This window comes from Pleurodeles waltl, chromosome 7, assembly GCF_031143425.1.
Source record: "Pleurodeles waltl isolate 20211129_DDA chromosome 7, aPleWal1.hap1.20221129, whole genome shotgun sequence".
Lineage (NCBI taxonomy): Eukaryota > Metazoa > Chordata > Amphibia > Caudata > Salamandridae > Pleurodeles > Pleurodeles waltl.
Genome location: NC_090446.1, coordinates 1,125,766,422 through 1,125,793,974, shown reverse-complemented (window position 1 = coordinate 1,125,793,974; position 27,553 = coordinate 1,125,766,422). Strand labels below are relative to the sequence as shown.

Genomic DNA, 27,553 nt, shown 5'->3' with positions numbered 1-27,553 from the left:
GCTTATATCTCCCACACTCATCAGGTACGCACATCTCCCTTGACTCTCAGGTTATTCCTATTGTTTCTGCATACCTCACCTACCTTCTCACTTAGGACTCCTTTTCTCTCTCCAGCTAGTTAGTCATCACGTCCAGTTTACAGCCTGAAAGGGCTCCTGTTTACCAATTAGGACCCATGCACATACAACACATTTGTGGAGGTACATTTTCACACATTACCCCTGGCGGTTACATTTGACCCTACAGATACCAATTAGTGTGGTTTGTCTTCTCCTTGGCAATATAATACTGATTTCTCTAGGACCATCTAGAACGTGTGTTTTTGCCTCTATTCACCTTTGGTGTTTCGTTGTGGACTGGTTCGTCCTTTTACCTTTTTTTGCTGTTCACATGGGCGATTCCTTGTAGTACATTCACCATGCACCTCTCCTGATTTAACAATAACCAGCTAACTGTTGGCTTTTTGCCTTCTATATGCCATTTTGTGCTTATTCCCAGCAATTGCACACTTGGGTGCAGGTATTTTATGTTGCTGTTGTGTTGGCTATATCTATGAACGAAATGCTTGTTTGCAATATTGATTTTGCAGCTTTGAAAAAGTTGTCATAGACGAAACACGTGTCAGCTGCCTTTTATCTGTGGAATAAACACTTCACACCTTACTACTGAATCTCATCATTTTCGTCAATTAATGGACCAACATTTTGGGGTTTACTGTTAAAAGACTTTGGCATGCTCCGGGTGTACCTTATTTGTTAGGATTTGTTGCATGAAGGAATAGCTTGCCAGCTATTTCGAGCAAATGAGAAAGGAAATTGTGTCTCTGTGAGAACAAAATCCTGGCACCGGTCAGTGAAGACAGAATGCTTTGCAGAAATGTAGCAGCTTCAATGAAGGCAGTGGAATCTGGTGCTGTGCCCATCTGGATCAGAGTCCAGGGGCAAGATGTTCTCACTCAGTGATCAATGCATGGGGTTTTTATAGTGCTGATTTAACCTACATTAGGGGACATTCCATTTAATCAAAGCATACCCGGTACAAACCAGCATGTTTTAAATAAGGTAACTCGAGTTAGATGTTTATTTTGAACTTTCAGAATTTACATTTGGAAGGGTACCAAATCCACATCCCTCATCTGGATAATGTGTTGAATAGTGGGATCCAAACCAAACCACTATCAAAGGAGTCAGTGCTCTGTAGACTACTCAAGGGACTGCTGAATGTCCAGGGCATAGTGTCTGCTAGACAGCCACTCTCCCAGAGGTGAGGGTAGACCACCTGAAGTTTGCACTTTCTGCTGAAGGACCGGTGGGTCTGCCTCATACATAGAAGCCTGCCTGCTGATGAGAGGGAGGACGTGTGCCTGGTCCTGTGGGAAGAGATACTGTTTAGAAGGAGAAGACAGGTGTTCCGGCATGAGGAACACCCAGAGAAAGTGCAGGAGAGCGAAGCCAGCAGTGGCCTGTATTGTGAGTGGGTGTCCCGGTCTGGGTGTTTCCTTCTAAGTACTGCCACAAACATGTTACCATTGCAAGTGTTATTGTTTCAACAGACGGCTCTGGAGACTGAATGGGGCTGCTACTGCCAACACTGGTCTGGGAGGTCGCAACTTCGGAATAACCATCCACACCAATAATTTGACTCACAGGCTGCAACTGTCTTGCCGTTGGACCCTTCTGCACTCTGCTGGAAAGCCACAGCTGCCGAATACGCTGCGCCACTACATCAGCTACTAAGGTTACCCAGGTGGGGAGGAAATACTGGAAAAGGTGTAGTGCATACTGAGATCACAACTAGGGTCACAGCTTTGTATGAACTACTCCAATTGGCTTGTTTAATACCTAGGTTTGTTGTGTGATGAAAGAACTTGCCTTTATAAAAAGACAATCAGGGCGGGGCATAAAGTTATTGTGTCTTTTGGTTGATTGAGTTATGAGCTCTTGTTCCCCACTCTACTTCTCCGAAAAGCCTGTGACTGTTTTTCCTCCAACCTTGAGAAAGATAGTAGGGCAGACACCAGAAGCCCAGGGAAAACTACTTCAACCACCACGGTTTGATTCTGTAGCCTCTGTCTGCCTTTTCAGAATTAAGGCTTTTAGAGTCCCGGGTGTTTTATTCAATTGGAGGCTTCCAGTATTTGTGTTATTACAAGCACCATATTTATCAATATTGAACATATAGATTTATTTTTAAAGGAGTGGTGTAGATTGTTGGATTTATTGATGGTTTGACTCCAATTTATTGTATTCGGAATCACTTACTCAGAGCTAGTCTAAAGGGTTTGGACTATGGAGACGTTGGCAACTGCTGGCTCATTATGTTTTTGTTGAGATCAACATGGTTGGATGTGCATATATTTGGGCTTTGCATGCACCCAATTGAACTACAATATATAGGTGGCTTGACACTTGCATTGAAAGACACCACGAAAAGAGGCTACTTCTACCTAATTTGCGTAGAAACTTCGTGCTTGTCTTCAATCTCCAGTGCTAGTCTTCTGGCCTCTGTCAACACTTATTTCCCGCTATTCTCAGTTTGATGCACAGAAGCAGTAACCCTTTACTATGCATGAGATTAGCAGCAAAAACTGGATGAGAACAGAAGCAAGAATAGGAACGAAAAGCTGTAATTCACTATCGCAGAAAGCCATAACGTGTTGTCATTTCTGCTTACATTTTGTCCCATATCAACCAAGCCAGTGTGTCTTGCTCCATTATTAATAATGTTTTTGTAAGCCTTTGTATAGCTAAATCTTAAACTCCTGACCAATGTATTTGGAAGATAGCTCAAAAGAAGAGCTTGTGTGGCATACAGTTTAGGTAGGTGGGAGAACCGTGCTGGAGTAGTGGCTATATGGACTTGCTGCTAATTGTTGCTCAGTGCCTTACCGATGAGAGTTCTTAGGCTGAGAAGAAAGTCTAAACCCCTTTAGCTATAGCGTCAGATGGGTCTTGATGTAGGACAGTTGAGGGCCATCACAGTTCTCACAGTGATACACTGGCTTCTGCTTGCTGGCACCAGGACATGTGCATAAAAGCAAGTGTTTTGGGGAACGCAAAAAGACTTGTGATGCTTTTAGTGTGGCTGTCATCCTCCCCATCATCCAGTGTGTTTCTATAACTTCTCTTTTTCTTTTGCGGTACCCTTTGTTTCCACCTCCCTTTTATCTATCAGTTGAAAAAAAACAAAGTAAACTTTCAAACTACATGAGTTAGAAAGGGTAAAAAGGACTGAAAACCCAGTGTATTCTTAATTGGTGTCTTTGCATCACTATCGGGTGCCAGGTGAAGCAGTAAAAGGCAAAGTAATGATTCTTTTTCAGTCAACATTGCTCAGTACTTAGTATACTCCCTAGACATCAATCGTAAATGTGACCCAAAAACTGAAAATACCACGTCTGCAGTTTAGTAAGGGTTGCGGTCTGCAGTGGCTAAAATAATATTGCTCCTTTCAATGCTTTGTGACTGAAATCTTCAGCATGGGGCACTAGTCGTTAGGTGTCATATCAATACAGGCTGCTGGGGAAAGACAAAAAAACATACTTTTCATAATGTAGTACAGCCTGTGTAATCAATGAGGGGGTGACAGGCTCACTATTGGAATGAAAATCCTGCGCATGGCTTGGTAAACCTATGGTGCCTAGCCTTATCCATTATCTCCCACCGAGGTTGACAAACGCTTTTTTTTTTTTTATAATGTCACAAAACTAATAGCATATTCAGACACACTTACCATCATGCATCACACAATTAACCCCAAAGCATGGCCACTGGAATTATGAGATTATGCGGCTGTGGCTTTTTAAAAAATTTTTTTTAGCATAATTATGAAGTTGCTGCATTTGCCACATCCATCATTTGCTGCATAATCTCCCTTTTCTTGACACAATCTAATGAACCCTGCTGCACAAATTGACCCCCCCTTCTGCACGATTCCAAAAAAAACACATCCACTGTCATATATATACCACCCCTCCTCCCCTATCACCAGTATGTAGATGTGGCTCCTAGGTGTCCTCTGACTTGTTAATAGGTTGCATGCTAACAATGCTTCTGCTTGTGAATGGATTTCTAGTGAGCCTGTAGGGAAATTATGGATTTCAATTTGATGTATAGTAACTCCTTGTCTCGCATAACAGCTTGTTGGTTCGGTAGAATAAGTAGCTTGGGAATCCTTGAAGCACCCTGCAGTGACAAACATAACAACAGTTTCCAACCATACAGTTCACTCTGAGCACTGTGTCTTACATCATGTTGGCTCTCCTCTTTCACCGGAGGATCTTCCCGTCGTAAAGTCATATCTTCCAATGAGGAGACCCCTTTTATTTCAATTTGAAAACATATTATTGAACATGCAACAGGTGAACTGTGTTTGCGTCATATGCACATTTCTAGCATGTGTTCTATTCTGTAAATGTGTCATTAAGTTATCATGACTAAGATCATGCAAAAACACTTTCAGTGATTGTTTAGTTTAGAAGTTATTCCAAGGATGTCAAAAACAGTATGAGTGCTTCCCTTCACAATGCTAATACTTTATTTATCTTAATCACTTGTAGGATTCTTTATTTTAGTTTAAGCACATACAGAACAGATCGTATTTTATCTGCAGTTTCCATTTAGTTGGCCTGTCTGCACTTTGGTCCATATCCAGCATGCCATTATACTTTGCGGAGCTCTTGAAAGTTTCAAGTCATCTAAACAATGATTTTGCTAGCACTAGTCTGCTACAAGCTCCATGATATCTGCCTTTTGCCAGCCCTAAATATTGGTTTAGAAGGCAGATACAGATCTCACACATTATTGTGCCAGTGTTTTGGGTACTCCTTGCTTGGAGCAGTCATTTTTGCTACCTTCTGTGAGAGGCATCACTTTACACCTAGGCTGCTTCTGGAGAGCAGTCTAGAAATGACATTTGGAAGGGGACCACATCCCCCACCACTGCCTTGCTCTTGTGGTGAAAAGCTTCCCAGATGATGAATTTTATTTCAAATATTTCCTCTGATGCGAGTATCTCCGAACTTGGGAGTACTGTTGGTACTGGAGTTGTAAAGGCCAGAGGGGACTGAACCCTGCTTTGGTAATACCTACTATTTTTTGTCCTGAATAACTGTTTGAAGAACTATTTTCTTTCATCAAGGCTCACTGTCTTCAAAGTCTCCACCTCGTTTTTAATTTTTAACATTTTTCCCTTCATGTATTGCCCAAACAAAGTGGACCCTGAAAAGGGTAGATTATAATTTTAGCTGTGCCTCATGGCTTTAAGGTGGAAATATGAAGCTAGGAAGATCTGCAAAGAAACACGCAATGACTGCTTCCAGTAGCCACACAACTGCAGCACTATTAATATGGTTAGAAACTAGTGAGCTTCCATGCAGCAATTTAATAAAGTCCTGTTGCCGACGTTTTGGCATGTCATCATTAAAGCACTGCATACCTTTGAGATCTTTCTGGTACCTTGAATGCTGTTTCGCTGACACTTTTAATTGTGCAAGTGCAGCACCACACACGTTTCTTCCAGTAACATCTAGACGTGTAATTTCCCACTCTGGGGGAGGTGTATGTTCCGGAGTTAAAGCAGGCCACCTTCTCATCCAGGTTACTCTGATTGAATCCGGTTTAGTTTTCAGGAAGTCTGGATCTTCTTGCAGCGCCATGTATTTTTCAAGAACAGTTTAACACTTTTGAAGTTGACAGGAGTAATGATCTTTTCCTCTGTGATGTCACGCAAACCTGGCACTAGTCAGCAAGATTTTCAGAGCTGCTCTTGGTTGTAAAGTTTCTAAAATAACAGAACTTCTTGGCTGCAGAGCCTCTAGAAGAATATTTAGTTTAGTGGTGCTAAGTCTTCAGCGTCATAGATGGGAATTCTACTGATGTCAATAATGACTCCAGTGTGGATGGTGCGATTCCTGGCATCTTTGACAAAGTCCAACGGTGGCAGTCTTCGACGTGAAGTGGTGGGTGATCTTTCACACCGATCTTTCAGTGTGTGGGTGTTTGGCATTTCTACAAAGTTGATAGAGTAGGTGTTGAACCAGCCTTCGACTAGGGAACTAGTGATCTTATAGAGGGTTTTGAAGGATATTTTGAACAGCAGTGAACCCCTTACTTATGTAAACACAGTGTTATACACAGGGCCCTGGCTGTTTGTCCTGAGCCCAGAGGAAGTTTGTAATAATGAGGGCTGTGTATTGATGAGCTTGGGGAAACAGTTATTATTAAAGTGTATTTGGGTGTAGTGAGTTTTGCCACTGGATGCTGTGGAGGTAACAGAGAGCCAGGTAAGAGCACAGGGTAGCCTCCTCTCCCTACAGAGAGGCACCCCCCCCCCATACCCTGTTCCTACTTTCACACTACATGCTAGACGGTTGGAGAAGGGCTTGATCTTCCCACCACAATGGCAAAATGAGGCACCTACCTAATCCTGTAAAAACAGCGCTCTGTATTGAGAAGCAGGGAGTAACTGGTCTGGTCCTGAACCAACGGGTGATCCGTGGGACTATTCAACTATCTACTAACCTGCATGGACCACCAATACTGCCCCCCAGACTGTTATGCAAAATCAGCTGCCTGGTCACTTCTTCACCCAGAACTTTATGCTCTAAATCCATAAATCCTTAGCCATAATCTATGCTATGCTGTCTCCAGCCAGACTACAAATAAGCCACGGAGGCGAGGTGCACTTTTTCAGCACTCCTCCTATGCTCTGGGAATAGACTGACTGTCTCATCCAAAAAGGAGAGTGCTCTATGGCCACCACTCACAAGCCCAATAGGAGGTTTCCCAGGAAAAAAGTGAATAGGCGGACAAGGATAGCCTCTTCTCGTTCCCAAGCCCGCAGGAACGCCAAAAACTAGTGGTGGTGGTTAACAGTATAACTGGATCTCCCCCATCAACTGCCCCCTCCCCACCCAAACCCCCCGTCCCCACCCTCAATGAGCTTGGGGAAGACACCGAGGGGGGACTCTCACCACGCTTCAATCTCCTCCCGCAGCTCTGGGAACTCTATGCCTTTGGCTACCCCAGGCACTTCGGAAAAAAATCATTTACCAGAACAGACACTGTCACTGTAGAACTATGCCACTGATCTGTATTTGTACCTGAATACCATACCTGAACTGTTGCTAACATATCGCTGGGGCAAGACTGGCATCAGTTATCCTTGTTCCCTGTGAGGTAGCGTGGCATGAGGCAGGGCGGCGCTGTAGCTGGTGCATGCCACCTCACTCGGCCTCCGCTAGGGGGGTCGTACTGCGAGTCCACCTTGGGGTGCCCTTCCAAAAAAGAAGCAAAGTATTTTGACCCTAACGGGAGATACATAGTAGTTTTGGGACGATTAGGGTACCGAGACCTGACGCGATAGCAGGAATACATGCTCCTAACTGACTCCAGAGAGGATTTTTGGCAGACCTGTCCAGTATTCTAGAACCGTACACAAGTATAAAAAAAATAAATTAAAAAAACAGGGGTGGGTGGGAGAATGATCATAACTGTATTGCAGATCCGGCCCTTGAGAGGTCCCACCCGCCGCTTGCGGATTCGCCAGTCTACCAAATTGCTTGGATATTCTTGTGATGGCAGGGGGTTGGGGTTGGGATTGGTGGATTCTTGAAGGGGTGCACAAACCCGAAGCTCCCCTCCCACCCCCCTCATCCCCCGCTGGCTTGGCTCACCAACCACACGGCCAGAGGCTCCATCATTCTAGAGGTGGACTCAGAACTGGATAAACGCCTCTACACACTGGGGGACAAACAGTAGATTTGAGGAATAATAAACATCACTATACATCCCTACCTCCTCAACCGACTTCTTAGACCCTGTGATGCTTCGGACAGTTACACCAGAAGACATTGAGACACTTGGAGTTCATATTACGCTTCAGGAAGTAAGGGCAGTAGTTAAGGCTATGGCACTGGGCAAAGTCCCAGTGACAGATAGCCTGCCGGTCGAGTTTTATGCAGCCTATATCGAATACCTGGCATCAAAACTGGTTGAACTATATGCTGTGGCACAGGAAATGAGGTGGTTGCCCAACACCACTATCAAGCAAGGCCTTGCTGATCGCATTGTTTAACCGGGACGCCCCCCTCAAGATGTAAGGGCATACCGCCCTTTGTTCCTGCTCAATATAGACTATAAAATTCTGAGTAGAAAACTACCTACCAGTCTCCTCCCCTTGATGCCTGAACTGATCCATGTGGATCAGGCCGCATTCATTCCAGGGCACAGCACAGAGCACAACATTCGTAAGCTCCTTGCAATTCTCAATACAGAGACAATAGATAAGCACAGGGCGTTCATTGTGGGAATATACATCGAAAAAACATTCAATAGTCTTTGCTGGGACTTCCTTTGACAAGTACTGGCGAAAATGGGTGTAGGTCCTGGCTTTATCCAGTGGAGCAAAGACTCCTATACTCAACCCCAACTGCCAAAGTCCGAAGTGGAAAGTGTATTACAGAGGCTTATAAGGTAGGACAGGGAACTCAGGAAGGCTGACCACTTTCCCTACTATTATTTTGGAAATGCTGTTGAGCCTCTGGCTAATTGTGCATGATCTGGTATGGCATATCAGGGACTAGATGTAAAGGGAATCTCGCACTACTCCGCCCTGTATGCCGATTACATGCTTCTGTTTCTGCATGATGCAGATGACGACTACCATGCGCAATTGCCCTTTTAGAGCGCTTTAGAAGAACCTCTGACTTGTGCAACAATCAGCAGAAATCTCACCACTTCCAGCTTAGTTGGATGGCACCGACACCTCGTGACCTGCGGGGACTTACTTGGGAAGGGACACATCTAAAATACCTAGGGGTCTGAGCATACCATTATCCTGTTGACCTACTGGAGGGGCTGCCGTTCGGGGTTCCGCACTAATGTAGATTTCTGGAAGATCTTGCCATTATCAGTTGCAGGAGGAATTGCAGTAGCAAAGATGGTAGCGCTCCTCCAATTGTTGCATTTCTTCTCTAGGTCGTCTATTATTCTCTGACGGGCCTTAAGGGAATTAAAACTCACTGCAGATCGAACTTATACGAGGGACAGGCAGACAGAGATTAGCACTGACCAAGCTACAACGTTAGATGGTGGAGGGGGGAATGGCGACCCCAGAATTTGAGGTTTACTACCTGGCAGCCCAACTCCAGTGGTTTACCCAGTGGATTTATTTGCAACAGCACCCTGGGGACAACGCAATGGGGACACTATTGAATCTCCAAGTACTATACCAGATCCTCTTGACTCCCAGGTGACCGCTGCCGGAGGATACCACAAACCTGCAAGTTGTCAAACACTCCTGACAATGGGCCCTTCAGCGCACCCATGTCAACATGCCGTCCGCTCCAGACTTTCCACTGCATGGACTGGAGCATAAGGCTCAGGGAGAAGCACTGAGGAGCCTATCAGAGTGATGTGCCATGGGGTGAACCGAGTTGGAGACCTCTACAGAGATGGGGAGTTATTAACATATGATGACTGCTTGACCACTTCTAATGTATTGAGGGGTAACTTTTTAATACATCGGGTGGTGGTCGCTACTGTGGGTAACCACTGGGGTACAGGCACGGAGGAGACCCCACATCTCCAGCAGTCGTGGCTAGCTGCCCTTTGAAGGGGCAGGTGGCGTGCACATTGGGGGTGGGGGGAAGAGAACAAAAAAAAGAAGAAAAAAAACACTCACATACCTGTTCTCCCTCCGCACCACTCCTCTTTTCCTCGTCACTGCAGGAACAGGCCCCCAGTCTGCCCTGAAGCCAATCCTTACGCTGCTCAGAGCAACATTAGGATTGGTTGGTAGAGCCCAGCTAGGGTGCTCCCAGGCAGACAGAGCCTGTGCAGCTCTTTCCAGCTTGGCAATACAGTACCAGGCTGGAGAGAGAACAGTGCGCATGTGTGTTTGGCTGGCCAAACATACATGTGCACTGAAGGGAGTCTGTCATCGCCAATGGCCACGCCCTTTTAACATATGAAACAATAATAAACAGTTTTATTGTTTCGTTGTTAAAGGCTTGCAGCTGCTGCGGCTCGCATGGGGGCGACGTTCCTCCACCATAGCGGAGGAGCCATCGCTGATCACCAGTGTTGCCAAGCACTATGCACCACATCAGGCAGTTTCAAGGCAGTAACTTCCTTATACCGAGCCTGGTGGCATGACATTACTACACCTTTGGTAGAGCTGCGTGAAAAATGGAAGAGGGCATTGCACACCCAATTACTGAAGCGGACTAGGTCAAAATTCTTATGGGTACATAAACGGTGTCCAGAAATGCCAGGTTTAAATTTGTTAGCTTTTACTTCCTGCACAGGACTTCTCGCCCCCGGTAAACTCATCCGACTCTTCTGAGCTACTGAAGCAGCCTGCCCAAGGTGTGGTGAACATGGGACAGATGTTATACATGGTGTGGTCTTGTCCCCTGCTGGTTGACAACTGGAGGCAAGTGGTGCCACTAGGCTTAAGATCACCACCAGGTTTGTAGACTTAGCTCTGGTTTTGGGAAAGCAGGAGATTACTATGCATTGGAAAGCGGCTATGGGCCCTAGATTGACAAAGTGGAGGGAGGAACTCATCCAGTGGGCAGGATTTGAGAGTGCAGTGTTACTCCAAGAAGTGAAAAGTGGTCATGGTTCAACATACTGGGCCCAAGCTAGGGACCACTAAGTCGATTGTCTCAAAAAACGGAATTGGACACCCCTTCTCGTTCACCAGTGCGAGATGTATCTGACAAGGGACAGCCATAACGACCTCTCCTTTTCACATAATATAGGGCCGGGTGCAACCGGACTGAGTATACCCATCTGATTACGCTAGGATGTGACTGGCACATTGTTATGAAATATTGGGGCAGGGGCATAAAAGTGCAGTGACGTGATGGGAGGTGTGGTCTTTATTGTTCGTATTTGGATAGGTCTTTATAAAATTCATATGCTTTGCATTGCTTTGATAAAATTGAAGTTGTCTACCGCACTTGGTAGTTGCATTACTTCCTATGCACCTGTAACAGTGCCTCACTGCACTGTTGAACCCGTCAGGGCTGTGTTTGTACTGTTTGAAAAACACAATAAAAATGTGTTTTTAAAAAAGGTGTAAGAAAATAAGCAGATGCCAATTATCCCAACACTCATTTGAACCCACCCCAGTCACATAATTCAACCGGCCTAACAGCACCTACTGTGTCTCCTCTGAGCAGGAGGACAGTCTCTGACTGGGTAAGGTGATTAAAAGCTATACGAATTACAGAAAAATACAATCTTGCCTCCTTTGATCCAATTAGGGACCGAATGGAGTAAAAGACCCCACCAGGTAAACTTAACTAAATTCTCCAACCATAATGATTGAGATTATTTGCATGCTGGTGGAAGTGTAATGAAGAATGTACAATTGTGCACCAAGTCCTTATTTGAGCTCCTACTGCAACGTCAACAAAACAGTAATACTGCCATGATCAACTGTTACAGACAGTCAATAAACACCATGATGTGTATATTATGGAACTACAAAAAAAAAACAAAAAAAAAAAAGTACGCTGAATTCTATGTAGAAACTTAGTAAAGAAACCCGACATATATCAAGGAGTAAGTACATTTTTCAAATAATTAAACGTACAACATACTAGTAACTTTTTGCTCCACAGAATACAAACAACTATGGATACATTCTGTAATACAAAATCTAGTCACATAGAGAAGGAACATTACGAAAATATATGCCATAAAACAAGTACCTTACTGTGATAGGATTTGTATTACCTTGGTGATAAGTAAATCCACCCCTGAAATCTATGTGCGCAGAACTTGACGTGTGCAGTCTGTTTTGTTGCTCGTTATCTAATGAAAAGTGCCAATTCGTATCTGTTGCATTGTCCTATGTTGCCACTAAAAACTTGGTTGCAATTTGAACTCCACTGTTACACCAGTTTCTATTGTGCTTCAATATTTGAAACACTATGAACATTACAAAATAAAAAAAAATAAAAAAACTGGATTTTTGAGGTCTACCACTTGCTTAAAACCTAAAACACAGAGCTTGGTGATACAAGGCACGTTCTGTTACTGTTGATTTGAAAACACCTTCTATGGCTTGATTTTGCTAGATGAGACGGGAAGAACACTATTGTGTAGTTCCATGCTACATTTAAGAGTTCAAAGTTAAGGTACATTTTTGGATCGTCCTTCAAAATAATGTCCATCCCTTTTAGGTTATGGGGTTTGTAGGGTTTTTGGGGGTTTGCCCATACATTGCTTTCTAATTATGTATATCTTAGTCACTTGAGCTACTCTACAAACAACCTGCTAATGGTCTGCAGCCCCTTTCATTGTTTGTAAGACAACCAGAGCCAATATTTTTGTAAGTCAATCTAAGAGGGGTTCAACAAATGTATACGTGGACACTGATGATGATTTGTTTGTAAGAATGGAAATGTGTACCTCCCAAAATTCTCCCTAACCAGGGTGTGAAGTAGGGGTGCCTATTAGGTTCCTCAGGTTTCTACCTCTATATGACATCACTGCAGAAGGTACGCTCATTGCCACAAAAATTGAGACAATCATATAGGGCTTTTAATTCTATGGATGGCCACATTCAGCCTGACCATACTGCAGTGAAGCTGCATTACCTGTTGGAAGCCAGTGCCAATTTAAAATTCCCCCCCAAAAACATATCGTAAATACCACTAAAATACAAAGTTATTTTTGGGACGGAAAAAAATCTGAATAAAGCGCTTTAGGAAGGGTCATGACATATCTACCAAGGAAAATAGGATTATTTATGGGTAAGGTTAGCAGAGTCTTTATGAAGTAAACGTCACTTATCCCAACTGAAAACATAAGTATTGGTTTAATCTAATGCAGTGGCCAGATTGCGTAAATACGTGTCCAGTCCCTCAACATTCGAATGCTAAAAGAAACAGAAGCAAAACTTTGCCCCATACTAACATACGGCTCGGTAATGTACCATTATAAAACTTGATAAACGTGTTAGCTTTCTCAGTCAATCTAACTGGCTTTAAGCAGACTAAATCAATTTCACAAGCCCCCATTAGTGCTGAATTTGATCTAGTAAAACTGTCATTGTCTCCTGAATTTTTATTTTAAAAAATATTTTTAAAGTAAAGAGAGAAAGTTGTTGCACTCTGAAAGGCCTTATTTACAAAGAAGTAGGGCAGAAACGCTAGGGCCACCTATCTAGATCCTCTCCTGACTAGCTATAGTTTCAGCTAGCCTGGAATGATCAGTCTATGATCGATGAAGTAGTACAACAGTTGACTTTAGTGGAATGAAAATAATATATATATATATATATAAAAAATCACACAAAAAAAAAAAAAAAAAAAAGAAGGTTACAGGGACGTTCTAGTTGGACTCACATGTTAAATGTACGAAACCATAAAAATTCAGTTATAGTTAGAGTTACCTCAAGTAACTATAACTTGGGCCCTAAGGTAACTATAACTCGTGCCCTTGCCATGACCAGGTATGTGATCAATAATTTTACTGCAGATATTACAGTGACTTTATCAATGATGTTATCAAAGATGTCATGAGTGCTGTAATTTGTTGGGGTAATTAGCAGGGCATGCCGAGCCCAAGATGGCTGACAACACTGCAACAACTTCTGGTGTTGAATTGTTATCAGCCAATTAGATCTCTACACAAGATCGGGAGGGGGTCGCGAATCCTTCATGTCCTAAATATACAATTGTTTTCCCCTCAATTTCTTAAAAAATATTGAACGGATTTACATCAAAACACCAAAAAGTTCACTTTCTGGACCAGGACGTACCTTCCTGCTAAATTTGGTGTAATTTGCGTTCAGTAGTTTTTGTGCTATTGCTGTTCAAAACCTAGGAAAAATGAATAGGGAAAACTTGTCTTGGGATCCCTCCTTTTTCTCGGCCCCTTTGGATGGATCACTTGGAAACTTTCCAGGCAGCAGCTGACCGAACTGGCAAGTTTTCTGGGAAGGTTTCATGAAGGTTCGTCAAGCGACGCCAAAGATATAGTAGGCAAGTAAAAAAAAAAAATAAAAAAAAATGCTTTTTATATACCAACTAGGTCCTAACTAGGAATACCTAGTATACTTCTAAGGAAGCTATAAATTTGCACCCTCACCATGCACTGCTAATTACACCAGATATTACAGCACTCATGACTACATCTAGTACATCATTAAATATATAAATGAAACATTAGCAGTCAAAGTATTTTAGAAAAAACTTTGCATGGCTGGGGGCGCGAGTTATAGTTACCTTGGGGCGCGAGTTATAGTTACTTGAAGTAATATACTATAACTGCTGAATTTCTATGGTTTTGTGCGAGTAAATTCAGAACACAACTATAACGTCCCTGGAACCCTTGGTTTTTAAACTAGCATCTGTTTTAGGCTTAACTAATCATCTGTGTTTTTAGTAATTTATTTTGTTTCATTAACTGGATGTCAGTCTTCCTGCTACCCATTAGTTATGATGATTCAGAATGTGTTATGTTTTATTCCATTGTTCCTGTAGCTTAACAGTTTAATATGTGCTCATCCTATTTTGCTTCTTCTACATTTATTTCTCTTGACAGGTCTGGATTGTGACTTGAAAGACCTTTAAGATACAGACTACAATTTGAATTAAGTGCTTGCACACAACCTCACCTGTCTTGGGAAACCATGTCTCACACAGCAGAAGCTCTCCAGGGCCCCAGTCAAAACCAAGACGCCGCCTCTTGGAGTTTACTCCAGGAATCAACTGCAGAAAAAGAGTGGTACGTGGGTTAAGTAGTCAGAGACCTCCGGTTTACTCAAGCGGAGTAAAGTCGCTATGGAGAATGACAACAGTTCCTAGCAGCAGAGTCTGTAGAGTGGGTCATTATGTCGTATGGCACTATCGGAATTTGCATTCTGATTCGGTCTTGGTTATAAGTGAGATGAAGTGAAGTGAAGGTGATTGTGTGTGGCAATAAGGGCCATGTACAAGGCTTAGAGGTTGGTGACCAGGATCAAGCTTTGAGCCCCTGTCTGGGAAGGACTTGGTTATGGGACAGTCAAGCAAAGAGTGCAATATTACAAAAGTATGGCGAGAGGGATAGTTATGATAGCAAAGTCTAAAACAACGGTTTGTTATTGAACTGTGTCTGTGAACAGAGGTTAGTCATATGTTTTTGTGAAGAGATGGTTATGAAATCAGAGCCCAGAAATAAGGTGCGGATCCATGGGCGGTGCCTGAGCAGATTGGTTGGTGCGGTGGAAACCAAAAACATGGGCCTAAAGTGTGTTCATATGGAAACTGGTTACAGGAAATAGTGTCGGCAAGGGTAAGGGCAGGTGATGGTATCTGGAGAGAGGGTGCCTGGAAATAGGAGGTTAAAGGGAGCAGTGTATAATCCAACAGGTGTGTGTGTGGGAGGGGGTGGGGGGCATGGGAGGGGCTGAGGTTGAGAAAATATGCAAGTCCAAAACCAGATTATGCACAGTTACCGAAATAACGTATACGTGATAACTCGAATGAAAGTAAGGCACTGGAAAGAAAAACATTCCTCAAACCCAGTCCAGACCCTTTCCACGCATTTCAAGAAAGGCAGGCTGCCTCTTTTACTGATAAGTAAGTGTTTGACCCAAAGAAATGCAGAGACGGCCCTTCTCAGATTAAGACACTCAATCTTGTATTTTTAACTCTAAATGGGGTGTAGACTGACATATTGTCAAGTTTTCGTGAACTTGTACATAAATACACCTCAAAAGCAATGACCTGCCAGCCAACTTGTTTGCACACTGTTCGACGCTGGGGACAATCGTTGCCTTGCAACTACTTGGCAATAAAGATGGTTCCTGACAGAGCTGCTGTTCAGTGAAATTCTTTGACTGACTGGTGCTGAGCATTGGGATGGCTATGCTGGCACGGGCAAGGCTGCAACAGTAACTCTCCTTCCCACATCGGAGGTGCCACGATAAACAAAAAGAAGATTGTTTTAAGCCTCTATATCGGGAATTCGGGGTAGGCTGTCATGCTCTATTTGATATTGGTATGAGCTAAGCACCACTCAAACAAGAAAAAGGCAGGTTTAGCAGGTGCACATGGACTATTAGGGACATTTCAATAATGCTTATTACTAAAGGGGTGTGGTATAGAGGGGCAGTAATGGAAGGAAGAGATTCCACTCACACTCCTGTGTAAGTTAAATAGTTGAAGTTTAATTGTTGGATCCACGACAGACAGACACCCTCACAGGTCCAGAGCCAACCTCCAAATGCCTTCACACTAGGCTCCAGAACCCGAGGGCACCGATGTCACATGGAACTTAGAATACATAAATACTAAAGCTCTAAAGCAGAAAACAATAAGGAGCCATACAGAGAATGCGTTTAACACAACTAAGTACACAGGTAAGCAATAGATACAAAGTAGTCACATATAACAAGGGGATGGTGAGAATTTTACGTTTTGACTGTCTTCCGTGTGATGGGTATGAATGGAGGGTATAATCGCGGACCACGTTTCAGCCTTAAATCGAGACCAAGAGCACATTGGTTTAAAAATAATAATAATAATAATAATCTTGTGGAATATCATGAGTTCATGGAGTGCACTGCATTTTTCCTCCTGTTTCTGTATTGTCCTTTTTAGGATCGAGCACACATCCCTGTTGCAATATCTCTTTGGGCTTTTAACCACGCCCATGTCACACCTATCAGTTTGTTTGGCTTGTGAGCTTGCCTTTTAGAATCCGCTTGCTTTCATTAGTGAAAGGCATGCATACGTCATGCCTTTTCCGGTGTTTATCCCACCTACACAGCACTGGTAAACTACTGAAAACATACGAGGCCCCATGTTTTCAGGCTGGTTTCTGCACTACTTTATCTTTTTATTTACCGCGAAGCGCAATCACGCTTTTTTTTCTTTCAATTTAAGTGGCAAGAAAAGTCCAGTTAGGAGTTTATAACGCTAATAGCTCCAACTTGAGCAAAAGCAAGACCCATTTCATTGCAAATGCTTGTTTTCTTTTCCTTCTTCAATGAAATATTACTGAGTTGAGTCTAAAGTTATCCCTAGTGTTACAGGTCTTTAGTAGTGAGTGAACAGCATGGAAAAAAAATAAAGCACTACCCACCCTTTCATCCCTCTAAATGAGTTTTGCTGTGTGCATCCATGCAGTGTGAATTAGTATATATACACAAACGTGTGACATTTCCAGAATTCAGTGTGCATGAGTGACATTCCATTGCCAAATGTGTGAAACTGAGTCACAAATTAACATGAGTAAAGCAAGCTATGAATATGTAAAAAGATCAATATCACAAATTCAGAGCAGTCATGTATTCACTTTGCCAGTGCACAACATTTCCATGTTCTTATTGTGCCTCGAATGCCTTTTTTGTGACACTGACTGTCAATTTATCATGAGTCAAACATGTAGAAAGAGCCTTAAAATAGCTGCCACTTCCCTTAAGTGCTGAAACAAAGTACAGAATAGGCAAGGATGAGATGGAGTACACACACCCCTTCAATGCGGCTCTCAATCCTAAATCACAAGTTGGGTGGAAAAACGTGGATTCTTTGGGTCACAGTTGTGTGTAGGCATAAAGTCCCCACATTCACTCACTTTAAAGCCCAGTACTCTCCATTCACTGTCTCTCTTTCCCAATCTTATATTATCCCACAGCTTCATTACCCTCACTCTTTGATCCCTCTTCTCACTCGTCTTTACTCCCATTTTCCTTCATTGCTCCCTCATCTTTCGGCATCTGCTGTCTTTTCCTCCTTCCTCTGTTAGCTTTCCTCTCTCTCCCTCCCTGCCAATATCACCCTTTCCTTTTGTGTACATATCCTCCCCTTTCACCTCCACCTTTGTCTCGGTGTCCTCCCATCTCACCCTACTGCATTCGTTGCTTCCTTCCCTCTAGCTCTTCCCCCTCCTTATTGAGCCCCGAGTGCTTTCCTCAACCTTGTCACTTCATCTGTCTGCTTTTCCCACTCATTCCTCTTTGTGGCTTTCATCCCTACTCACCACTTTTCTCCCTGCTTTTTTTCTCTCTCTGTTTTACTCTCCCTGTGACTGCTGATGTATTTGTAACACGAAATTGTGAGAAGAGGACTTGGCGTTATGGTCAGGGATGCCAACTTCGCTATGGTTCCCCCAGATCCTGAGTCCCGCCGGTGGCTCAAAATACTGAGATTCTGGTCAAATCGGGTAATTTCCCGGTCCCTAAAAGAGAAGAAAAAACGAATCTGCCCTTGTGGTAGGAAGTATTATAATGTTATGCCTTTTATGAAAACTCAAAAACAGAGTGACTAAATGGTGCCGCGTTTCAAGTATTCTGTGTTGTGGGAAACATGAGATGCTCAGCAGCACTAGCCACCCTTTCACCACCAGTAACTTGAGAGTAAAATGCGCCAATTCGTGTTTGCTCTCAGTTACAGGCCTAGAATGAAACTGCGCATCATTCAACCCACAAACTGTCATTTTGTTCAGTTATCTCCAGCAATCCGTGGCAGGTTTTACTATGTTTTGCACGATCTGCACCTGGTTTGTAATGCAGTTTTGAGCACAACGGGAGATTGTTCGCACTGGGCATTTGACTGCGCTATTGCATCCTGAGTGACTGTCCCTGCATTCAGCGGCCTCAGCGTGGAACACAAACATTGTTCTGCAGAGGTCGGTGGGAAAAGAAACATGATCCGGTGATGGTGACGAACGCCTGCCAGTCATGGCGCTGGGGGCTGCAGACTCCATGCCACACTGAGCACAGCACACTCACTAGGCTCCTCAATCATTCGTGATGCCATTTGTGTGCTTGGCTGTTCGTGGACTGCAGTCCCCACTCGGACTCTGGCGCTGCTCCGGATCCATGTGTGGCTCTCCGTCGCATCCGGATTTGTTTATCGTCAGAGACAGGTGGTGTAAACTCAGGCTCGGCTTTTGGGCGATACCAATCGCTCGCTCATATGCACAGCAGCACCAGAGTTCGTCCCATCATGTAAATATGTAGAAAGTGTTACGAGTCAGGTGCCACTCCGGAGTAAACAAGTGAGTCCATGTCTCTTTGCAAAGCAAACTCACTGCCAGGGCAACTGCTATATAAATGCAGCTCTCGCAGAGGGCGCATCTTGGGTAGTTGAGGGCACTATAACTGCGTGACTAATGTTTTTAGTGCAGTAATGCGGACACCAGCACTAAAATGCATTAGTCTAACCCAGAGGTCTTCAAACTGGGTCTTCAAACTGGGGGGCCTCAAGTGATCCCAGGGGGGGCCCCAGACTCTGGCCAAAAGAAATATTATACAGATAACAGGCCTTTGTTTTAAGCAGAAGCATGTTATTGCAGTTTTAAAAAGGTAACAGTACTTAACTGCAATGTTTAAATAGGTTTAGACATATTTAAACATTGCCATGTTTATAAAATAATTGTGAAAAATTCTGAGGGGGGCCCAATGATTTTTATTTTTCAACTGGGGGGGCGCGGCATTAAAAAGTTTGGAGACCTCTGCCTGTAACCACTGTTGCTTGGCAGGACTGATATATAGGTTTAAAGGTTATATACGGTACAGGATTCTGTACAAATGTGGGTAAATGTCATTGGTATAACAAGGATGCCCCCCCTCCAACACTTCCCTTTAGAAGAGACCCTTGTCTTGGACAAAACAGTGCATCTCAGTGGGGCCCTGGTTAATACGAAGGTCATTTGTTCTGACCTGAAAGCCTCAGATTTCCTTGTCCTGCCCCTTACTTAAGAGTTCAGTAATGCAATACGGATGGCAAATAATGATGCACCTCACCCAACGTGTTACAATCACTTTATGCTAAATTTCTGACCAGAAATCTTCTGCCAATCTATTATGAAGGGATCTCCTCTTTAAATTGTGTGTACTACTCACTGTACTGCAGAGGGGAAGTTTCTTGATATCCCAGCGGAAATTGATGTGTAGTTCTAGCCCTTATGTATGTAACTGATCAAGTTCCACCTGTAATGACCCCCAACGCATTGGAAGTAACTTTGTTTCCGATATAAACTTCCATTTGCCCACCCCCCACGAGATGAAGTAGGACAAATGCAATCTGCTCAACTGGTGTACATTTGGTTGAACTCTGAAAATCCAATTCAGTGGGAAGCAGAGAGGCTATGTGACTTCTAATGTCACCCCAAATAGCCTAGTGAATTAGCGTCCCCAGCAGTAAATGCAATACTCCTATTTTACCTGTTAAAAAGTCAGGAAATGGATATCATTGCTTTGCACAAGATCTCAAAGCAGATAATGCAGTTCTTTGCACTTTCCAAACTGTCCCTAGTCCTACCACAATTCTTATATGCATCCTACTACAGTAAACTATTTCACTGCTGTAGATCTGTGTTCTTTTATGCACCTATGCATCCTGATAGCCAGTTTGTTTTTGCATTCGCATTTTGGAGTCCCAATTCACATGGACACGATAGCCTATGGGATATACTGAGCCACACTCTTATATCTGGTCCACAAGAAGAACTTTGATAGCATAAGGTTCATGAGACGAGTCTGCATTAGTCCAGTACACAGACAATATTTGTTAGTTCTCAAGAAAAGTTACAGGTGTGTCTACCAAAGGTCCATTATCTGGAACACATGACTGTCGAGAGGTCAGCAACATTAGTCAGTATCTAGAATAGATGTGATTCTCAGGGTTCCTTGCCCATACAATAGTCGCCAAAATACAAACAGTTCTAGGGCTAACAAGGTACTGCCAACAGTGGATTTTAGAGTACACCTCAAAACCCTTTCAATACCTTACTAAACTTCATACGCCTGAGCCTATGCGGACAGAAACAAAGCAGAACAAGCATTCACTATGTTAAAAGAAACCCTGGCCCGAGCCCTTGCTTTCGGTCTCCCAGATTATTAAAAAACATTTCCTTTGTTCTGTCATGAAAAAGGGGAAGTCACCTTTGTGGTGATAATCCCAATCCATGACAATAAAAAACATCTGGTGGTTTATTACAGTACTGCCTTTGATCCAGTGGCCGCTGGGCTGCGTCCGTGTGAGCCATGGCCACAGCAGCAACTGCACAGTTAGACACTTTTGTATTTAGATCCATATCAGTGTAGCTGTTCCACATGCCTTAATATCCCTGCGATTAAAAAAAAAAGTTTTATTTAAAAAAAACACGTCAGATGTCTGGATCACCAAGCATAAAACACTACTTCTGTCAGCAGGTCATATCTCTCTCTCTAGATCCGGATGGGACCCCGCTTCTAAAACTTGAGTCCCTTTTACCTCATCTCCAGGAAGGTAAATCCCACCATTGTGTTACTTTTACTGCATATCTTATAAAGCCTTGCAGGGATGTTAACATGAGACCACAGGTGTCCACTTGACCAATGTCAGTTGCGTCCAAGTAGTTGAGTTGGAGGCCTTTACTCAAGCATGCTCCCATCTGCAAGTGTTAATATTTAAAATAATTCCCACTATGTATTGGAGTAGTCCATGACTATGGACAACTTGGAAACTACTGGTATTTCTAACCTCAAGAAAGGGCAGATCAAGAATAGCCCTATGTGGCAGACCTGAGGGAAGATTTTTAATTACTCACCGAAAGTGCTGTTAAATGTGCAGCCTGCCAAACTGCTCATGTCAAAGTTACATATGGAAATGCTCAGGTGATGTGGTAGCCCAAGAGGTTGCCCTTTCACCACCCTCTCCAACTGCCCCCTCCAGACCACAGAAATCCTCTTCCACCAACCCCATAGTGTGCAAACAACATGGGCATCGGGGGCTGGGGGGGATGGGTAAAGAGTACAATAGAGAAGAGTAGGATGTATATTATAAGTTCACAATTTATGGCACTTCCAGGACCGCCATCTAGTAGCAACTAAAGTCTTTCACTCTTAGCTTGCCAGTGTGTGTCACAGAACTACACATCTGGGAAAAGGTGGGATGATTGCCACTGACAATATTGACTGGTATGTTCCAATTTTTTCATCAGTGGCACAAATATATCATCTGTGCCATATGTCGGGCTCAATGTGGGTAAGGCACCCAACACAGCACAAGCATCCTATCCCGTGTTGAGGGGGCCTTCATCAATTTACAGGTGAATTTGATGAGTGGTGGGCCTCCCGGAGGGGGCAGAAGGATCAAATATGGTAGAATTCCTGGAAAAATGGTTGAGCACAGTGGTGGCACCTGGCTGGCAGACTTCATTCAACACTCTGGAAAGAGCGCACCGCGTGCCTGCGAGGCCCCTGGCGCCGGGCAGGCCCCCCGAGTGGTGATCGCAAGATTACTACACTATAGAGACAGGGACATCTTGCTACAAAGGGCGCGAGAAGAGGGCCCATTTAAGGTAGCAAATGGCGAAGTCACGCTGTTCCCGGACTTTACAGTAGAGGTACAGAGTAAGCGTGCCTCATACATGGCAGTCAAAAGGGCCCTAAGGGACGAAAGTATACAATATTCGTTGCTGTACCCGGCTAAGCTGAAAGTAATGCTTGACAGAAAAACAACATTTCTTCAATCCCCGGAGGAGGCATGGGAATGGCTGGAAACTCATGGGACCCAGACAGAGCAGCTCGGGAGGGGGGGCCCGACCGGGGGTGGACCGCGCCGGCCCCCCAGGGAAAGACGGACCCGAAGTCGCCCACGCTTGGCACCATCCCGGAACCAAAAAGAAAGTGGCAGAAGAGCAGCACTGGAGGCAGCGGCACGTGTGAACGGAGAGGGGACCCCCCGGGAGGACTCTGGCGGTGAATCTGACGAGACTGTGATGTCATCGGCGGGGGGCTCGAGCAGCTCGGTGCAGGCCCCGGTAGTGACCCCACAAACTGCAGATGACCTCTGAGGCCCAGAGGCTTACCGGATACCCCGGGGCGGGCGCAAATGGTGCACTAATGGCCCCTCCGTGCAGGGCCACCCCCCTACTGGAATCTCGCCTGTACAGGTGGACTGGCGAGAACTGCAACTAAAAGATGAAACATGCTGCACTGTTGCACAGGTGTTTTTTCTGTTTTTGGGCAGCCTACTGTTTGAGAGGTGCCCTGGGGAGGGGGAGTTGGGATAAGCAGTTACTAGTTAGGATGGCAAGGGGTGGTGAATGGTTGCGTAACAACAGTGCTTCACTAAGGATCAGGGGACAGCAGACGGTAAAAGTAGCAAAGAGTAGCCAATGTAAATTTAAAAATCACCAACATGGTAGAATAAAATTTCTTAACGTGGAACGTTAGAGGGATGGGGTCACCGGCCAAGCGACACAAAATACTGGCTTATTTAAAAAGGAGGAATATACAGGTAGCAATGCTACAGGAGACCCACCTGGCGGCTGGTGAACCTGAGAGATTGAGACGTAGGTGGAGGGGGCGGGTGTTCGCAACAGAGTACTCAGTGTACGCAAGGGCAGTAATGATCTGGATCCGTGCAGGGGTTCCCCTAGAGATAGAAGCTTCCAACATAGATCGTGAGGGGAGGTTCGTGATTCTGGAGGGACAGCTATGCGGCACACCGATTGTCCTGTGCTGCATGTATGCCCCAAATCAGGACCAGATCCCCTTTTTGACGAAATTATCGAGCCACCTCACCCGCCAGAGGAGAGGAGAGCTTTTGGTTGGAGGGGACTTCAATAGTATATTAGATGTAGACTTGGATAGATCCTCCCCCCCACTACAGGGTGCAATGTCAAGTAAGATAGCTGGGAAACTTAGTGAATGGATGAGCTACTGGGGGCTAGTGGATATATGGCGGGAACAACACTTACACGACAGGGATTACTCATATTATTCGGGCCTTCACCGACTCCACACCAGAATCGACAGGGTGGCGTGTACGGCAGACCTTGCACGTGGGATGTTTCACTCAGAATATCTGGGCCGTACACTGTCCGACCACAGCCCCCTATTGGTAACATGGAGGGCAGCAGAGATTAGGCCCCCCATTCTGGCCTGGAGATTGTCCCCTACAGCACTTGAGGACCCAGCATATAGAGACGCCCGGAGACAGCATCTGACTGACCATATTCAATTTAACAGTGGATCCACCACCTCTAGATCTACGGAATGGGAGGCCCTCAAGGTGGTGACAAGGGGTTTTTGTCTTGGACAATCGGCCGGAGTGAGACGCACACTTGAAAAGGAGCTGACTACGCTAGAGAAGATAATACATGAGGGAGAACTTACTCAGGGGACTGGCACACTAGTAAATGAGAAATATACTCAGGCAAAGAGAGACCATTCCCAGATCGAAGAACAACTTAGATGCCACAGCACACAAAAATACTTTGCCTCCCTACAATCTGAAGAGGGTAGGTCTGGGAAAATGTTAGCCTGGTTGGTGAGGCCGGGTGGAGATGCTGAGCCCATCTCAAATGTGCTGGATAAGGAAGGGTCATGCAGAAGTAGACCAGGCCCTGTAAATGATGCATTCAAGGAATATTACACCTTTTTATATGGAAAACCGGCGGAAATCAGTACGGAGGTCTTTGATAATTACCTGCAACATATACCTATAACGAGCCTGATGGCCGGAGACAGGGATAGGCTGGGGGGCCCAGTGACGGTGGCGGAGGTCAGTGAAGCTATAGCTCAATTAGCCTCAGGGAAGACCCCGGGAACAGACGGCCTCCCCATGGACTTTTATAAAAAATTCGAGAAGCAACTGACCCCCCAGTTGGTAGAGATGTATACAGAATCGCTACAGAATGGGATAATGCCGTGCACCATGAGAGAGGCAATGGTAGTCCCACTCCCTAAGACAAAATCTAGGCAACCCTCGGTGACTGACTTCCGCCCCCAGTCAATGCTAAACAGTGATTTTAAAATACTAAGCAAGATCTTGGCCAACCGTTTACTCCCTCTTGTACCAACTCTGGTACATGTAGACCAGAATGGTTTCGTCCTGAATCGCAGCACCTCCTTAAACCCGAGACGTCTCTTTGCGGTCCTGAATATGCCTAGCGACATGAAACCTGCAGCAGGGGTGTTGCTCGCGGTGGATTTTGAGAAGGCATTTGACTCGATCAGATGGGACTACTTGAGAGCAGTGATGCTCCGTATGGGAATGGGTGAAGATTGGGTCAAATGGGTGGACTTGTTGTACACGTCACCGCTGGCAAGAGTGAGAACGGGTAAAACAGTATCCGGAACTTACCCAATTCACAGGGGAACCAGACAAGGTTGCCCATTGTCCCCTCTGTTATTCGCCCTGGCCATCGAGCCGCTGGCGTCCCAGATGCGGCGGGAGGGCTTGGGTAGAGGAGTGGAATGGGGACACCAAGAACATATCATCTCGCTATATGCTGACGATATACTTGTCTACCTTAGGGACGGAGAGAAGGATCTCCCATGGGCGCTGGGAGTGCTGGAGAACTATGGGAACATATCTGGACTTTGCCTCAACCGTAGCAAGACATGCGTGTTCCCTATGGCTCCGGGCGGCGAACGCCCGACAACATGCCCTGGGGATATGATTTGGGCCCCTCGAACCTTTAAGTACTTGGGCATACAGGTGTTTCACGACAGGGCAGACTTGCGCGAGGGTAACCTGGGCAGAGCTCTACGATCTCTGAAGTCCTCGGTGGGGTTCTGGCGATCGCTGAAATTGACGATAATGGCCAGAGTAGCATTGTCCAAAATGGTAATGCTGCCCCGGCTTCTATACTACTTCGCTAACCTGCCCCTTCTGATTCCAACAGCGTGGTTTCGTGAACTTAACACCCTACTCAGGGAACTTATATGGGATGATGGCCGTAGACGCACCTCGCTCCAGATACTATGCAGGCCAACTAACAAGGGGGGTCTAGGAGCACCAGATTTTGAAGCCTACTACCTGGCATCCCAGCTGCAATGGGTTGCCGGGTGGCTCACAGGTAAGGGTCACCTGGAGAGGTACGCCGACCGAGTAGTGGAGGACATAAATCAGTTCACTGCTCGAATGACAAATAGGAAGCTTAATCCCCACATGCACAGCCCGATGACAAAAGTGGCGTCAGCATGTTGGAAGAGGTGCGTGAAAAGGGATGGCACTGTCCCCCCCGTACTCTCCGGCCCTACCCCTGGCGGTACTTACGATCGAGGCTGGTGAGAGGAACCTGGGAGGCATGAGCCTCGGAACCTGGAGGAGAGCAGGAATAGAAACGGTGGGAGACCTGTTTCAGGAGGGAGTGTTGAGATCTTTCACTAATCTTGTTGACAGTGGAGTCTCCCCGGGTCAGTTCCTTATGTATCATAAACTGATACATGTGCTGAAAACGCACTGGATCACGGTCAACGCGGAACCAGCCACCCACAGGGTGCTGCATCTCAATCAATCAATCAATCAGTCGCATTTATAAAGCGCGCTACTCACCCGTAAGGGTCTCAAGGCGCTGTGGGGGGGGGGGGGGGGGTTCAATGCTCGAAGAGCCAGGTCTTGAGCTGCCGTCTGAAGTGAAGGTGGTCTTGTATGGCGCGAAGGTGGCTGGGAAGGGAGTTCCAGGTCTTCGCTGCTAGGTAAGAGAAGGACCTGCCTCCGGCAGTGGCTTTGCGAATGCGTGGTACGGCTGCCAGGGCTTGTCCGGTCGAGCGTAGGGTGCGAGGAGGAGTGTAGAAGGAGATGCGGTGGTTGAGGAGTTCTGGTCCGCGGTTGTGCAGGGCTTTGTGTGCGTGGGTGAGGAGTCTGAAGGTTATCCTCTTGTTGACTGGGAGCCAGTGGAGTTTCCTCAGGTGTCCGGAGAAGTGGTTGTGGCGGGGTATGTTCAGGATAAGTCGTGCAGCAGCGTTCTGGATTCGTTGTAGTTTCCTCTGTAGCTTGATGGTGATGCCGGCGTACAGAGCGTTCCCATAGTCCAAGCGACTGGTGACGAGGGCGTGGGTGACGGTCTTCCTGGTGTCGGTGGGGATCCAGCGGAAGATCTTGCGGAGCATGCGGAGGGTGTTGAAGCATGCTGAGGTCACCGAGTTGACCTGTCTGGTCATGGAGAGGGAAGAGTCCAGGATGAAACCGAGGTTGCGTGCGTGGTCGGTGGGTTGGGGAGTGCTGCCTAGGGCAGGAGGCCACCAGGAGTCGTCCCAGGCGGTAGGTGTAGGGCCGAGGATGAGGACCTCCGTTTTCTCTGTATTCAGTTTAAGCCGGCTGTCTGTCATCCAGTTCGCTACTTCCTTCATGCCTTCGTGTAGTCTGGTTCTTGCTGAGGTGGGGTCGTTGGTGAGGGATAGGATGAGCTGGGTGTCGTCTGCGTAGGATATGAGGTTGAGTCCGTGTTTGCGTGCGATGTTCGCCAGGGGGGTCATGTAGATGTTGAAGAGGGTGGGGCTGAGGGAGGATCCCTGGGGGACGCCGCAGATGATCTCCGTAGCCGTGGATCTGAAGGGGGGGAGGCGGACTCTCTGAGTTCTTCCGGAGAGGAAGGAGGTGATCCATTCCAGGGCCTTGCCTCTGATGCCGGCGTTGCTTAGGCGACGTATCAGGGTGCGGTGGCAGACCGTGTCGAATGCTGCAGAGAGGTCCAGGAGTATGAGGGCCACGGTTTCTCCTTTGTCGGTCAGGGATCTGATGTCGTCCGTGGCTGCGATGAGGGCGGTCTCGGTGCTGTGGTTAGCTCTGAAGCCGAACTGTGAGGGGTCGAGTGAGTC

General features: G+C 45.6%; 1 protein-coding gene across 1 annotated transcript in view; it reads right to left on the bottom strand.

The window, feature by feature from the left end:
• NUP85 (nucleoporin 85) overlaps positions 1 to 27,553 on the bottom strand; it is a 215,379-nt gene that overhangs the window by 172,879 nt on the left and 14,947 nt on the right. Inside the window, exon 2 of the mRNA XM_069200126.1 lies at positions 14,642 to 14,735. Coding sequence (XP_069056227.1) covers positions 14,642 to 14,735 — 94 coding nt within the window. The remainder of the gene's footprint in view (positions 1 to 14,641; positions 14,736 to 27,553) is intronic.